General features: G+C 39.1%; 1 protein-coding gene across 2 annotated transcripts in view; it reads right to left on the bottom strand.

Moving 5' to 3' along the window:
* Positions 1 to 4272: 4272 nt before the first annotated feature.
* The window catches only part of nphp4 (nephronophthisis 4), a 168279-nt gene continuing 155082 nt past the window's right edge, over positions 4273 to 17469 (bottom strand). For both annotated transcript variants that reach the window (XM_084138425.1, XM_084138426.1), the window contains exons 23-29: positions 13435 to 13594; positions 13231 to 13295; positions 12551 to 12636; positions 9199 to 9370; positions 7987 to 8166; positions 7146 to 7289; positions 4273 to 4980 (exon numbers count right to left, since the gene is read on the bottom strand). In XM_084138425.1, coding sequence (XP_083994551.1) covers positions 4840 to 4980; positions 7146 to 7289; positions 7987 to 8166; positions 9199 to 9370; positions 12551 to 12636; positions 13231 to 13295; positions 13435 to 13594 — 948 coding nt within the window. In that variant the 3' untranslated portion in view covers positions 4273 to 4839. The remainder of the gene's footprint in view (positions 4981 to 7145; positions 7290 to 7986; positions 8167 to 9198; positions 9371 to 12550; positions 12637 to 13230; positions 13296 to 13434; positions 13595 to 17469) is intronic.

Below are 17469 nucleotides of genomic sequence, written 5' to 3'. Positions count from 1 at the left end.
ATGAGTGATCTTCTAGACAAGACTTTTCTCAAGGTGAACTATTACTCCAGGTTTCACTGATATGTTGAGAAAATTGGGTTTTGAGAGCATTCACCAACTGATACCACCTGAAAATTCAATTACTTGCATGTTTTTTGTATCATATTTCCAATATGTTCAAGGTAAATTACTAACATGGGTTGTGATTCGGTTTCAAAATAGAGAACCACACACTCCAGTTCTGCTAGAACATAATTTCAATGGTGTTACCATTCACAGCAGAAAAAAAAAAAAAAAAGTTTGATGAAATATAACCTGAACAAAGCACAACAGACATAACGAGCATGTTTCATTTGTAAAAATGTGATTTTGTCATACTAAAAAAAATAATTAGGTATATAATAAACACTTCCTGTAAAGGTTTAGATTTTAAGAAAGTACAAATATAAATCATAAAACTGACCTCTCAGTTATCAAGAGCATTAGCAATGCACAAGAACTGTTTTTTTTTTTTTTTAATCTTTTAAAAATTATCTCTCTCTTTTTTTAAGGGAATCTTAATCTTGTAATTGCAATTTGTGATTACAATGTGATTACAACATAAAATCTAATATTTTATTCACTTACGTTTCTATCTCATATTTGTAACTTAAAAGTCTCAATTACAACTCAAACTGTTCAAACTTTGTTTGACAAATGTGACTCGTCAAAGACTGATCGAATTGATGTAGGCCTGCAATTTATTAATTATGAAAAGTCCAATTCATGAAAAATATCTCAAACATAAGAAAGTAGAAAAGCGAGAAAATAATTCATTTTCACACTTTATCTTAGGGGCCAATTCTCACTATTAACAACAACTTTTGCCTCAACAAACTATTTGCCTTTACAAAATTACTGCTTATTATAGTTAGTAAGGTAGTTGTTAAGTTTAGGTATGGGCAGGATAAAGGGATGTTATAATAATAATAATTTGTTACATTTATAAAGCACTTTACATGGAAGGGGGAATCTCCTCTACCACCACCAATGAGCAGCATCCTCCTGGATGATGCAACGACAGCCATATTGTGCCAGAACGCCCACCACACATCAGCTTATTGGTGGAGAGACAGAGTGAAGAAGCCAATCAGTATATATGGGATGATTAGGAGGCCATGATGGACAGAGGCCAACGGGTAAATTTGGCCAGGATGCCGGGGTTAAACCTCTACTCTTTTTTCAAAGGACATCCTGGGATTTTTAATGACCACAGAGAGTCAGGACCTCGGTTTAACGTTTTATCCGAAGGACGGTGCTCTTTGACAGTATACTGTCCCCATCACAATACAGGGGCGTTAGGACCCACACAAACCACAGGGTGAGCACCCCCTGCTGCCCTCACTTGTAGGATCATATGTAGAATATGTCATGCAGAATAAGGCATTAATATGTGCTTTAAGGACTAATAAACAGCCAATATCCTAGTAATATGCATAGGCAATTAGTTAATAGTGAGAATTGGACCCTAAAATAAAGTGTTACTGAATTCATGCACGCACACACACACACACACACTGCATTTATGCATTGCAACAGTGACAAAAACATTAATAACAAACTTAAACATTTGCATTCGAAGGACTTGAGGCCTCAGGCAGGCACAGGACCCAGGCACTGATCCGTTTGGCCCGTGCCACAATATATCCTTGAATTTACTGATCCTGAATCAAAAGGTACAGATCTAAAGCTCAAAAGGCTACAAATAAGCTCAAACACAGTTAAAACCTCAGAGAGCCCAAATGAAAAAGAGAGTGAGGCACAGCATGTCATAGAAAAGACAGTTGTTTGGACACACGCACACACAGCTACAGATATGTGGTTTCCAGGCATTCTCTTTTATTGCTTTCCCCTCTCTATTGCTCTCTCTTTCTCCTCCACCATGGTGAGGAGTGCCCTCTACAGGCCGGTAAGCATCACAAGGAAGAGGAGGAATGATGACGATGACAAAGACGAAAGGAGGAAATTGATGCGTGTTACAAACACGCTCCATATGTTCACCCAGATCTGCTCATTAAGACACCACTGTGTTAACTGCTGCTGAGATAATCTATTCTCTACAAGAGAGAGAGTCAGAGTTTAATCCTACGCTCTACCAGTGAGCTGCTCCCTTTAACCTTCGCCTCAACACCTCTCCATCAACCTCGCTCTCTCTCCCTCCGTTCAAGTCTTCTCAAACTCACACTCTCAAATCCTTTCTCTCTCATTCTCACCCACCAAAAAAAACTATTTCACACCAGCACTCAGAGATATATGTACACAAAAATCTGCCTGACTCTTGGAGCTGGTTAAGCCCTCGTGACGCACCTCGGAGGAAGATGATACATTTTCATTGTGTCTTTGATAGCGTTTTCTACTCCTGCTCGAACGCAAGCGGCAGCAAAGCTTTTCCGAGCAGCACCTAACAACATCAAGGCGCTGTCTCTGCGGAGACTGTGCTTTCTGCGTGTGCGTGTCAGAGGAAGCATGCATATACACTGAAAAACAAAACCTCTCCAAAAAAGCTTGTCAACAGTCTGTGGACAGCGCAGGCCTCTCTGAATAATATCAGAGAGGGAAATCTTCATCCCTTCCCAATGCACTTCACCAGTATTGAAATTCGGCCGTGAATTGTTTCATTGGGTGTGCCAAGGTAAGTGAAGGGTGTTTGGAGAAAATTAAAGGGCCTTGAGAGTGATTGCTGACATTTGCTCATTTGTCATTATAAATTATAGGGGGAATGTAAGAGAACAATTCTGGAATGTAAACTTGGGGTCCAAAAGTATGAGAGCACTAATGAAATTGTTTCTACTGTATTTTTCTAATTTCATACATTTTGTTCAAAATTATATTATCAGCCAAACTATTTGAGTGAAAGAAGAATTAAAAGCTGAATAGAAAAAATTATCATGAATTTCAGAATCTCTTATTTGGTTTGACCAGCACTTGAGCTGCCGGAACTCCACAAAACACATTTAGCCATATACCAACTTTTGCATGCAAACTTTTTACCTCTTGATTTTTAATTATTTTAAATTAAACCATATTACCTAAGTTATTTTAAGAACTAGTATTTTTTCTTAAAATGTATGGTAACCACACACTACTGTTAAAAAGTTTGGGGTCGGTAAGATCATAGTTATGTATACGTAGATGCCACATTCGACCGCTTCAGACACCTCAACACGTCCGTCATCTTGGAGTGGTCAACATTTCAGATGCTGTCGTCACTCACAGTAAAAGTCAATTAGTTTTCCCAAGATGCCAAAACATTGCACAGCCTCTGGTTGTAAAAAACACAGAGATCTAACTTCTCGAAGAAATTGGATAACCTTTCACAGGTGAGAATATATCGGTTTGTGTTTTACTATGGATTAACTCAATATTACAGGCTTTTAAACTTGGTAACTTTTTAATGTCGTGTTGGCTGACGCCTTCGTCATGTATTGTGTTAGCTTATTAAAATTATTTGCTGAAGTCTACTACAGATATAGAGATTCATACATGCCTATAACTTTTGCTTTTCGAGTGTTGACGGACCAGCTTTGATATGGTGGACGGATGACGCATAGCCTATAGAATCTATGTATATATATCTATGGAAAAGGTTTTTTTTGAAAGAAGGCTCTTTTCCTCATCAAGGGTGAATTTATACAGTAATATTATTACAATTTAAAATAGCTGTTTCCGATTTGGTTATATTTTGAAATGTAAATTATTCGGTGATGGCAAAGCTGAATTGTCTTGTGTCATTTGATCCTTCAGAAATCATTCTAATATGCTGATTTGGTGCTCAAGTATTAACTGTTTTAATTAAACTAAATGAATGCATCCTTCCCAAATAAAAGCACTACTGTACATTTACTGATACCCACAATAATCTGTTTACAAACTAGCTAGCTCCTACTGAATGACAGCTTAATTTAGGCAAAATTGGCCAATTCCTTGCCAGTTTCATTTATAAATTTAACTTGCATTTTTATTGCTCAAAAAACAAACAAAGACATATTCTAGTATATTTTCCACTGTAAATTTTCAGTATGTTCTCTCTTTTATGGTCCTTTTTGTGTTTTCCACCTGTCTTCCATATCTGGACTGGTTAGTTGGCAGGTTATTTGGTTGTTGTCAGACTCAGGCAGCTGTAGCTCTAATAGGAGCCAGGAGATTAGTCCACGGATGTTAATAGAAACCCCTTCACAGCTACTACAAACACACAAACACAAGTGCTGTTTGGCATAGAATGTTGTCATTGGTGCAAAGAATCACACTCAAAAATCAGATAATTTTTTTATTGATGCTAGTACAAAAAATACAGTAAAAATATAAAGGATGGCTTCCATTTTATTCCCCAAAATTAAGCACTTTATTCTCAGTAAGTGCAAACGTAAACACTTAATAAAATGATTGATCTTACATACACGTCTTGCTTTTTGAAGATCTAGAGCTGAAGTCCTGGGCAAGTGGCCATCAGCTCTCCGCTGCTAATGACACATAACAGCAGGGGTTCAGCGTAAACCATAAACACACGCACCAAGAGAGCCGATATGAGCATCAGCTCTACAGAAAATCTCTTCTGTTTCAGCCTTCAGCACCAGAGGGTGGCTTTACTCAAGCGCACGTGAGAGATTCCATCTACTCAATGAGCTTTGTCTGCTTATCTATAGAGTATGTTTGCTCTGTACTTCAATACATCTCATGTTATGTAGATTAACTTATCGCACCGTTTAAGCAAAAATACATGTCCATGATGTCCATGATTTGAGTAAATCCACATCAATCCACTGGTTAAAGGTCTGTTTGTGGGCAAAAGCAACAGCTATAAAGCAGTGTGATGGTGTTGTGTTATCTGTACTGAACCCTAAAACAGTAAGTGTCCTCGTTCTTATCCTGTTTGTCATTGATGAAGATGAGAATCTCTTCCATGCCGGGGTTCTGACTTGGAGCAAAGCGCAGGCCGATGGTGTAGGGTTCCCCTCCCCCAATCTACAACACACACACGCACATTAATGCGTATGTATTTGCATATATGCACACACAAAAAAAATTACAGGTATGTAAAAACAAAGCAGCAAAGAATTGCAAAATCAACCAGTATCAGGTCAAACAGGTATATGTTTATTTATAATGAAGCTGATTCTATACAGTGTAATTTATAGACTATTGCAGAATTTATTAATATTTTATTAAGCTTTTATTTTTAATTTTATTTTTAGTAATTTTGCTCTGTGTGTTTTTTGTCATTTTATTATTTTTAAATAGTTCTGTTTATTGTTTTAGTAATTTTCATACTTCAACAAATTTATTTCAATTAGTTGGCAAGTCAACTTTTTCATCTGATATGTATATTTTATTTTAGTACAGCTTTATTTCAATTACTGAAAATGTTTTAGTTAACAAAAATAACACTTATTCCATAATGTCTGCATTCTTCCGTCAAAGATGGAAATAATAAAATACAAGAAGATCAGTACTCATTTTATTTAGTTTGCTGTGCACCTCAGCTTTTGAGTGTGCAAATCATTGTTTTAAAAGAATCATAAAAAGAAAAGTTAAACTTCTGTCATCATTTACACTTACCATTATATCATTCTAAACCTGTATCACATTCTATTTTCCATAGAACACTAAAAGACATCCATGGATTTTTTTTTTTTTTTTCATGGAATCCATGGATTTTTTTTCAATGGAATAAGTTTCAAGAAGTATATGAAAGTAACACAGGAGTAGAAAAGTAGTCCATACAACTATATATTCTTTTGTCATACGATAGCTTTTTGTGAATTTAGAGCTGTGAACGACTTCTGATTCTTTTATGTTTGTGATTTCGGAAGCTTTACAGCCCTGTCCTCATTCACTTTCATTTCATTGAAAAGACCGGCCAGGATGTTCTTCCACATAAAGAAATAAAGCCATTCAGGTTTAGAACGACACGAGTTTGAGTGGATTATGTGTTTTGGGTGAACTAATTATTTAAGTAGAATTGGAAACGAAACGAAAATCGTTAAATTCCTTACTACTCCCATTGCTTTTCCTGAGCTCCGTTGTGTCAGAAATTGGTTGCACTCCAGTGTTTAGAGAAAGATGAGAGAAATTGCTCTCTCTTTGTCTTTATACATTATCTCTAATGGCTGACTAAGACATATGGAACACAGGCGAGGATTTAGTTCATAATCTCCTCAAAAGCACGCATGTATCGATTGTTCTGTTGTTTTTTGGCTCTGCGCCTATTTTACGATGACACAGTTGTTATTTCTTGAAGAGGAAAAAAGCAACAACTTCAGTCACATTTTTCAAAAATATAGACCCCATAAATCCAGCGCGAGAGAAGATAATTGAAGCTGTGTTGACTAGCAAGAAAATGGAACAGGCCATTTCCTTTCTTTATGAGCTTTACAGCTTTTATTTGACGCTGAGGTATCATTAATCCGTTCTGTTCAATACTGTCACTTGCATATTTCACATTGTTTCGCTATTTATTGCCCAGATATGGGGTGTGAAACTCACTAAACCTTACCGCGATCAATAAGGGCACTGAATGATGAAATTAACATTTTAGCCTGTTCTGTTTTACACAGTTTCTGTGCAAAATGATGATCAGGAAAAATTACTTTGAGCCCCCCAAAGCCACACTAATATATCCGAGACACTGTCCCTGTGGCTAACTAATGTTCTCTGTCTCCTTCTGGAGTAATAGCCAACGGTTGTGTATTGATCACCTAATCAATTAACAGCTTTTAATTGAAGTCTAACGTAGAGCTGTAAGTCCTACACGCATCATTCTGAGCCCTAAAGGTAAGAGATATTGACTTTCCTGGCCTGACTGTGACAATCTCTCTCTTTTCGCCCTTTTTTTTTGGACTGCAGCTTTATGGTTTCCTCAGGGGACTGGCATTGCGAGAGTGGCCAGGGCACAAATTGAGTTCTCCAATATACAGAGAACTTCACATACTGTGAAACGTGTCTAAGAATGACAGTTTAGAGAGACAGAAATTGATTCCTAGACAGAGACATGTCAAGATCCTTCTCCTCTGGGCTCTAGACACCTTTCTGGTGGATGGGGCTTTGACAATATGGTTCTTATTCAATGTTACACAGCACGGCCTCCTAGTAAAGTTGATAGAACAAGAATTAGCTTTGGATTCTCTTACCTGAAATTGCTCCTCTTTAAACTGAAGCAGGTCTGGGCGGTCTGTGCGGAGATTGAATACCCTAGAGGAAGAGTAGGGGTTTGTGAAACTGATTTTCTTATTGCTGCCCTTCCCTCTGTCTACAGGAACGTTGATTTCAAATGCCTGGGGAGATTAAAGCAGATACAGAGAGAAATACTGTAAAATAACTGAAGTAAAAACATCAGGTTTAAATCAATGGCACTGACTTCATGCACTACATCCTCTGTCACAGAGCTGAAATTTAACGACCCGTTCAGTTCTTGCCATTCCTCTGCTAAAACTCTACACGTGATGTCACTGTGAACCGTGCCTCACATTTTCACAGCTAAAAGCACAACTTTTGAGAAAAAAAGTGTAAACATAAATAATAAAAACAATTATTTTATTAAAATATAGTACAAGAGTAATATTGTGAAGTATTGCCATTTTAAATGACTCTTTTCATATATTTAAAATGTAATTAATCATATGATGGCAAAGCTGAATTTTCAACAGCCATTACTTCAGTGTCACATAATCCTTCAGAAATCATTCTCAAAACAGTTGTGCTGCTTGATATTTTTGTGGAAACCGTGATATTTTTCAGTATTCTTTAATGAATAGAAAGTTCAAAAGAACAGTGGTGTACACAAATATACATGTCTCTTATTGAGGATGATATACATGTATGATACACAATACACATAAATACACTAAACAACATTGGAGCTCATGGTATATAGTTATTGAAAGGTTAATAAGTTGTCACAAATCAATTTATTTTAGTGAATGTGGTTTGAACCCTACTGTTGCACTGTATTAATGCATTTTGCTTACTCACCTTGGTTATTACAGGCTGTTGGCATGTTATGCACAGCAACCAGGAGGCGACTAGCTGCCGTGTGTCCACATCGACTACATTGAGGTAAAAGAAACGGCTTCCAGGGCGCAGAGCCCTCAGCCCTACATGGATATCTTGAATTCCCTGAGCAGGAAGAGCAAAAACCTCAACTGGATCCACCTAGAACAGACAAACAGATCTTATGCTCATAGAGCTTCTGGCATCAACCAAAAAAAAAAAAAAACCGAAAACCCACACAGCAAAAAGCAACTTCTGGGAACACTCCTCTGCAGAACTTCAGAAAACATGAGGCTGCACCTGAAGCTCATAATGTATAGCTACTTTGCTTCATCATCTTTTCTTGGCACCTGCTGTATAACATTAGCACACGGCCAATTAAACCAAAAGTAAGGTTGCTACGAGCACACAGTGCACTGTTGACAAGGGAGCTGCTGTATTTGCTCTGCTTGCATATTTCGAATAACAGGAAATACACATTTTGAGATTTATGATGCTCGTATAATCCACCTTTCATTATTCATTATTTGCATTAACGCTCTACTTTCTTTGCTGCAATGTGCTGAACACAAGTTAATGATACTGCTGCGACCCAACAACATCTGACTCCATGCTCTTTACTTATTTCATGAGATCTAAACCTACATATTTTCATACTAGTTGCCCTACATTTGCTCCACCTTTGATGTGGTAACTGACAGAAATTCAGCAAACGTATAGGCTAATAAGAGTGACTAAACAATTAAACTGCCATACGGCATACTAAAACTGTCTCTAAATCCATAACCTGTAAAATCACTGATGCTAAATGCATCAAATGTAAAAAATTATAATTGTATATACGTTTATCCTCAAATACTGGCCTTGATTGGTAAAAAGTTGACATTAAATAAACATTTGAACATTGAATTTCGCCTTGTTAATTGTACATTGTATTTGGGGATTCATTGTGTGATTTATGATTACAAAATCGCAGAAATATGTGCAGTTATTTAGTTAAACTTTTAAATAATTTTGAAAGCTCTCAAATAAAACAAATATTCGAAAAATAAAAAATCTAGATAACCTAGCCACCTTACTTACCATCTCATTATTTTTCATCATTCTCCCATTTTAGGAAAAAAGGCCACATAAGCTCCCATCAGAGCTCTGTACCCCGATCAGTGTGTTTTACTTTGACCCTGCTATGCGTACCTGAAGCTCGAGGGGAGGCGACGTGTAGCACTTGACCCTGCGAATAACTTGCGTGCCGCGCAGAACCAGCGAATGCCAGCTCAGAGTGCCGCACACACAGCTCAGGTCCATCCTTTGCAGGTAATGCACGTATACCTGCCAGATCTGCGCAGGGGAGGCCAACCAAGGGTCACTGCCATAGAGAGATTGACACAGAAAAAGGACACACAAAAGACACTTTATCACTTTCCTCTTCATATACACTGACACAATAGCAGGACAGGCCTGACAGGCCGCACTTCCCCTGAGAGGGTCACACACATCTCAAATCTTCAAAAGAGAGATGTTCAGAGAGACCCAAATGTCACCGTTTTTAAATTCATTCATTCACCCTTTCTTTAAGAGCATCCCACGTGCCAGCGGCAGACGTGTTCCCGCAGGAGGTTTGCAGATGTTGATGTTATTCTGCCTGCCAGGGTTTCTTTAGTTTGACTATATTAAAAATAAAGGACTTTGTGCGTGAGCTCTTCACCCTGCCTGAAGGGGCTCAAGCTCAAGGGACAAAATTTCGAGAACGTTTCTACCGTCCTTGGCTGGTGTGTTGTCCTTAGCAGCAGCTGTTGTTGGGGGGTGGGGGGGGGGGACTACAGCTGATTGATTTCCTGGTTATTAAAATTTCTCAAAATTCTCAGGAAATATTATACTATTATAATATTTATCATAGTAGATTACAAAAATTAAAACAGGGTTTTGCAAAACCCCTGGGGATTTGTGAGGGAATTGCAGATGGTTTTCGGGGCTGAAAATAAATTAAAATAAATTAATATTCTAAAATAAAAACTCCTTAAATTACTAAAATATATATATTTTAGTAATTTAAGGGTCTGTATGTATATATATATATATATATATATATATATATATATATACATATATATATATATATATATATATATATACACACAGACCCTTTCCAAAAAATTAGAATATCATGGAAAAGTTAATTTATTTACATAATTCCATTCAAAACGTTAAACTTCCATAGATTATAGATTCAGGGCCCACAACTTAAACGATTTCAAGTATTTAGTTGTTTATTTGTACATAATTTGGGCTTCCAGCTCATAAAACCCACGAAAACAGGATTTAAAAAATTTAGAATATTACATGAAATCACACAGTAATTACAAAGTGATACCATGGTCATTGAACCAGGTTTTGGTTCTTTTGGCAGTGTGGGCAGGTGCAAATCCTGCTGGAAAATGAAGGAAGCATGAAGTGCTCTGAAAATGTTCTGGTAGACTCTGGATTTAATAAAGCACAGTGGACCAAAGTCCTCTTTTCTGATGAGAGCAAATTTTGCATCTCATTTGGAAACCAAGGTCCCAGAGTCTGGAGGAAGAATGGAGAGGCACACAATCCAAGATGCTTGAAGTCCAGTGTGAAGTTTCCACAGTCTGTGTTGGTTTGGGAAGCCATGTCATCGGACATTTCCAGAGCACTTCATGCTTCCTTCAGCAGACAGGCTTTATGGAGATGCTGACTTCATTTTCCAGCAGGATTTGCACCTGCCCACACTGCCAAAATAACCAAAACCTGGTTCAATGACCATGGTATCACTGTGTAATTACTGTGTGATTTCATGTAATATTCTAATTTGTTGAAATCCTGTTTTCGTGGGTTATATGAGCTGGAAGCCCAAATTATGTACAAATAAACAACTAAATACTTGAAATCGTTTAAGTTGTGGGCCCTAAATCTATAATCTATGGAAGTTTAACGTTTTGAATGGAATTATGGAAATAAATCAACTTTTCCATGATATTCTAATTTTATCTTTATACAGGGTCTGTATATGATTTTTTTTTTGTAATTTTTTTTTTTTACCTTCATGCCATGTGATCATTAAAGGGGGGGTGAAATGCTATTTCATGCATACTGAGTTTTTTACACTGTTAAAGAGTTGGATTCCCATGCTAAACATGGACAAAGTTTCAAAAATTAAGTTGTATGTTTGATGGAGTATTTCTGTACCAAAAATACTCCTTCCGGTTTGTCACAAGTTTCGGAAAGTTTTTTTCGAGTATGGGCATGTGTGACGTCAGATGGGGCGGAATTTCCTTATACGGGTCCTAAGGGCACTTCTCCCGGAAGGGCGCGCGCGCACCCGTAGACCAGAGCGAGAAAGCGAAAGCAGTACGCGCCCATCAAAGCGCTGTGCTCGGCTTTAGGGAAGTATTTGCCGGCCCGGATTTGCAGATCTAATGCTTAAGGATGGAGCAGTCCCAATGATAAAGGTTCACAATCGTGCGTTGGAACCGCAGGCGGTGAGTAAAACTGCTGTCTGTGTGTTGTTAGCTATCGGCGCGTAAGCACAGCAAGTAAACAACATGATCACGTATAACTTAGTTAATGTATATGGAACATGCGATGTATGGTGTGTGTTTAAATACATTTGTTTACCTGGCCACTGTAGGTGTCTGTTTGTTTATTGTAAAACCACTCCAAACAACAATACACAATCCCCCATTTCACTGCCCATCTCACGTTTTTCTAAGCAAAAAACGCGTTCTGTATGTATGCTCGTGATTCTTTAGCTCCGCCCACACGGCACGCCTCCAGCCGCTCGTTTTTTTCCGGAAAGACTCGGTACAGCCTATCTTTCTTTTATAAATATAATAAAACTAAAGACTTTTTGGAGATATGAAGGATGCACTACTACTCTGTAGGTACTCAAGATTAATATGAGATTGACTGAAACTGAGTGTTTCACCCCCCCTTTAAGCAAATCAGAGAACCATAAATTATACCCATCAAAAAATTATTGAAATAAGAGAGTTTGTCAAGTAAAATATTTTAGGTCAAAGGGGTTCAGGAATCTCTTAATTAAAATGTTATATAATTATACAATATTACATAAGTTATAATGTTGTGTTCAGAATATAAGCAAGTGAACTGACTGCTTTTAATTAATACGTGTTGCTGTCACTCTCGCTGGTTCCAGTTCCAGTGAGATATGTGTGATGTGCAGGTTCTAAAATTGTGTTTTTATTCATGTTCACTGATTATGAACTCAGAGATGTCACAGATTTTGATGAATAAATGAATATTATGATCTGATGCAATCAGACAGTAAATGAGACATCCTGATTAAGCAAATGTCATTAATCACACATGAAGGGATTAATCAGGGACCAGGCTTTCACACACACACGCACGCACACACGCAGCCAAAAACAGAGGTTCGCACACACACACACACCTCTCTGTGCATCTGGAAGAGTGAAAATTAACAGGTTCTCACTCTCCTAAGACGAGTGAACTTTCATGCACACACACATAAGGGAGATGGTGCAAAAGGAGGTGTACATACGTGAAAATGGTAATGAAGAATTTCCTTATCTGTGGACTTGGGCTACCAGGTACTTTCAGGTAAACATCCTGTGGTTCTTCTGGAGTCTAAAGTTTCAAAACGTATGAATTCATAATGTTTCATCAGTAATGAATAACTCATCTGACTGATTACTAATGAAAAATAAATAAAACTATTAAAGTCTTTTACGAAAAATATATACAAAAATAACAGATTTGAAAGAAAAACATAATATTTTATAAAAAATATAATACATATTTTATGAACAATAAGCACTTGCATGAAAAAATAAATATAAAATAATATTTTATGAAAATATTCACATGAGTCTTTCATGAATAATACATATGAAAATAATAGTCTTGTATGAAACATAATAATAAAAAAATAGAAAATTATAATAGATTAAAATTACAATATTTTTGTATCAGTAATGAATAGCTGATTAGTTTTGACAGTTACTAATGTAAAATTTTTTATATATATATATATATATATATTATAGTCTTTTATGAAAAAAAGTAATAATGGACAAAAATAAATATAAAAATAATAGTCTTGTAACAGGTGTGCAGCCTTGACATAACAATGAGTCAGCACAAAGCCTCAGACATTAACTAATAACTCAACCCCATTCTGATTGGCTGGCTGCTATTAGGAGTGACTCCTGATTGGCTCACCAGGTTGGTGGTGAGGCAAATGACATTGGGGTCGCTGCAACGCACATGAAGGGTGGCGGAACCATCTGTGAGCAAGTACAAAAGGAGACAGAACACAAATGAGGTCTTTAGTTCAGGACTAATAGCAGACACTGAAGTGTGTTTGTGAGTGCATGTTTATGTATGTGCGCACACAGCGGCAGAGATGTTTGTAATGAGCAGCACCTGCTGTGTCGTCCCAGGCTGCAGGCAGGCGAATGGCCTTCTTTAGGAAGGTGAGTTCAGGATGGTAGAAACGGAAGGTCTGGTCCACCACATGTGGCGTCGGTTCAACATCCACCTGGCAGATCGCCAGAGGCGTTCTGTCTTCCCCACGGAACAACACCTGTAAGACAAGCAGATCGGTTGCAAGCTACACACATTTTGAATGGTATTCCTGCAAAATGCTAACAGGAGAACTAAGTCTATTGGAATGTTCTGGGTTCACAACAAGTTAAACTGACAGATATTGATACCGCATCAGCGACATGCTGTCAATTACCACAGACAGTAATTTTCTCCCAGTTTGTAAAAACAAAATTGCATGTACCGGTACAGTAATCCACTTACAATGGATGTATATGGGGCAAGGCATTGTAGATGGTCTAAAAGCATAAATGTCTATCTTACATTGTTTTATACATATGATATGTATATACTTTTATTATATGATATATACTTTTATTTTCAACAAATACTATGCAATAAAAGATTTATGCAAAAAAAAAATCTTATGGATAAACTTTCAAAATGTTTTGTAATATTTGTCCTGAGGCAATGCCTTGCCCCATTGACACTGAACAGAACTTGAACTGAATTGAGTTAAATTACAGCACTACTGGGCTTCTTACAACTGAATTGAATCGTTTTTATAATTGATTAACTTTGCTCAGTAATTGAACTGAACTTAGCCAACATTGACTTGAGCTGAATGACACTATTGTCTTTTTAGAGCTGCTTTACTGTAGAATTAAAATTAGCCTCATATTTGATGAAGTTCTTCATTCAGCATCATTCAGTTCATCGTTCATAATTCAGCATCATTGATTCTGTTATTTTCTTGTTTATTGTTGTGAAGATGCTTTGAAACAATCTGTATTGTATAAAGCGCTATCTAAATAAAGTTGACTTTTTCAAACTATTGAACGAAATTGAACTTGCAACTCGTGAGATTTCTTTGTAGTATAGCACCAAACCAGCATAAACCACCCTGAACCAATATGATGGTCTAAGCTGCTCTTTTCAGCAGAGGTGGTCAAGGTCTACCAATAAGTGACAGACCTATCTGAAATCATTCCACTGAATGAACAGCACTGACAGTATGTACTGCGATATCAAGTACCTTGAGTCATCTGCAGTCTGAGTGCATAACCTCTCTCGCGTGAGATACAGTCAAGCTGGCTGTCAGATTCACAGCCCAAGACAACCCATTGACACTCCTCTGGAGGTGATATCAGTTTGTGCACAGCAATGTTTGACCCCAACTGACCTAAAAATGATATGGGAGTTTTGTGTGTGGATGTGTGTGTGTGCCAGCAATACTGCAGGGTATCAGTCTCTCTAAGCTACATATGGCATCAATGCCCAAAGGCACAATAAACCATAATGCCATAGAATAGCTCATCAACCCACACACAGACTTGCTTCACAGTTTAAAGGTAGAGTAGACAATTTGTTTCATAAACACTTTTTGTTATTCTGGTTGAAACTCTCTTCACATCCTGATAGCGATCAATGATAGAAATGGTCAAAACATTATTATTTTTTACATATATCATCTGTGGAAGTCTCAAGACCAAAAAAAATGTTCATCCAATCATTGCATTCAGTCCGATATCCTACCTGTCTTGTCAGTGGAACTGTTCACGTCTTCAGACTCGGATTTATGTGTTTCTAAGACAACACTATCAACGCCGAAATGAATCTGCAGCAGTCAGGTGGTGCAAATATCCATAAACATATACAAATGTAAAGATAGGTAATGCTCTCAGACAGCAAGTGCAGCGAGTTTGCTTCTTTCTTCTCTGAGAAAATCAATAATATCAGAAAGGTGATCAGCACATCCTTGAGTTGCGCTGGTGTCAGACAGATCAGACCACCTGAGAAAGTAGTTACTATGTCTGATTTCAAAGAAATTGATGGCAAAATTTTGGAAGAAACGGTACAGCACCTTAAAACATCAACCTGTGCTCTTGACACACTTCCCACATCTTTTTTCAAAAGTGTGTTAAACAGTTTAGAAGCAGATCTCCTAGAAGTGGTAAATGCCTCACTTCTCTCTGGGAGTTCCCTTTCAAGGGAACTCCCGTTGCGTCGAGAATGACGCTATGGGGAACGCTTTGCGTGATGACGTCTTGAAGCACATGTAAAATCAGTCCAATGGTGTGGCGGAACGTCAGAGGCGGGTGACGTCACGTACCAGGAAGCTATAAAAGCCGGCCCGAAACAGAAAACGAAAGCTTTCTGAGTCTTCAGTCGCGCTCTGTGTTGAAATCTGTCCTTGTTATTTGGTGTTGTCTGTCTATATATATATATATTTATTCAGATATGGCGAGCAAGCAGCAGTATCGAGTGTGTGTCCATCCCTGCCCGCGTTATTTAACGGGAGGTGACACACACACTCTTTGTGTTGTTTGTTTGGGAGAGGAGCATGCCCAGTCAGCACTCGAGGGTGGTGACTGTGTGCATTGCTGTGCGCTTCCATTGCGGACGCTCCGATCCCGGTTGGCTCGGTTCAATCCCGACCACGTTCCCCAGGGCTCGGGTCCCGCCGCGGCTGAGGCTCGGCGGCGATCTCAGACCTGGGGTTCGCAAATGGATCTGTCAGTGGATGTTGAGACGGGCTCTGCCTTATCTCAGCCTCTTACTGACAGATCCAGTGCCTCTCATCAGGGTGTGGAAGCACGCGCTGCGGTTTCTTCCCCCCCGATAGAGGCACCAGTACTACAACTATCCAGCTCTGAGGAGTTGGATGTTGTCAGTATTGAAGCTGAGTCTGAGGATTCGCCACCTCAGTCTCATGCATTTGAAGAGCTGCTTGATGTAGTTACTAGAGCAGTTGACAGACTTTCTATTGAGTGGCCAGAGGATAGGCAGGACGTTCGTTCGAAAAGCAAACTCGACGAACGCTTCCTGCCATCTCGTGCACAGCCTCAGCGCAGGAGTCTTCCGTTTTTCCCCGATCTCCACACCGAGGTGTCGAGATCGTGGGGAAAACCAATGTCATACAGAGTATACACACCACAAACATCCCATTACTCTTCCATCTATAAATATAAAGAGCATGGTTATGGGGAGATGCCGAAGGTGGAGGAGACGTTGGCGAACTATCTCTCTCCAGCAACGGCATCTTCCTTGAAGACTCCTACACTCCCCACTAAACCAGTAAAGTTTACATCTTCCCTGATTCATAAATCGTATGCAGCCGCTGGTCAAGCTGCAGCGTGTCTGCATACGATGTCCCTTATGCAGGCTTATCAGGCAGAATTACTGGGTGATTTAGAGGAGGGCGGGGGTATTGGTCCTGACACAGTAGCCGAACTGCGTAGAGCCACAGATTTGTCTCTCAGGGCCACCAAGGAGACCGCTAAATCAGTCGGGCGGTCTATGGCAGCCCTGGTGGCCACTGAGAGGCATCTGTGGCTCAATCTGAGTGACATCAAAGATAGAGAAAAACATGTTCTTTTAGATGCGCCGGTTTCTACTGTTGGGCTATTTGGAGATGCAGTGAACAGTGCGGTAGCTAAATCGCAAGAAGCTTCAAAACAGGCTGCTGCACTCCAGAAACTTCTCCCCCGCCGTTCTTTCATTGAGGCTGCTGAGCGGGAGCAGCCTCACTCCTCTAAAAAGAGCGCTGATCATCGTGCCACTCAAAAGCAGAGTGTGTCCTCCCGTGCTCCCCCACAAAAATCTCGGGGACACGGAGGGCGCGCTCAAACCCAGCAGTCTTCGAGGGGTAGAGCGGATCTGCGGACCGTTATTACTGCCAAGAAGGCTGCTGGGAAGAAATCCTGACGTCCGAGGGCTCAGGACTAATGAGGGTAGTCCCCCCCGAAGCAGAGCGGTTAACACCTCTTTTTACGGTGCCCGTCTCTCTTCGGTACCCTCAGGGGACCGTTCTGCCAACCCTGCCGCCTCAGGTGTTACAGGGCGCAGCGGTCTCCGGCGAGCACATATCTCAAGGACCACCCGGAAACGTAGTGGCCTCGGGATGCCCGCCCC

The sequence above is a fragment of the Abramis brama genome (genome assembly GCF_963993115.1).
Source record: "Abramis brama genome assembly, chromosome: 16".
NCBI classification, from domain to species: Eukaryota; Metazoa; Chordata; class Actinopteri; order Cypriniformes; family Leuciscidae; genus Abramis; species Abramis brama.
The sequence above is the reverse complement of the archived record's forward strand: the minus strand, read 5'-3'. Positions and strand labels throughout refer to the sequence as shown.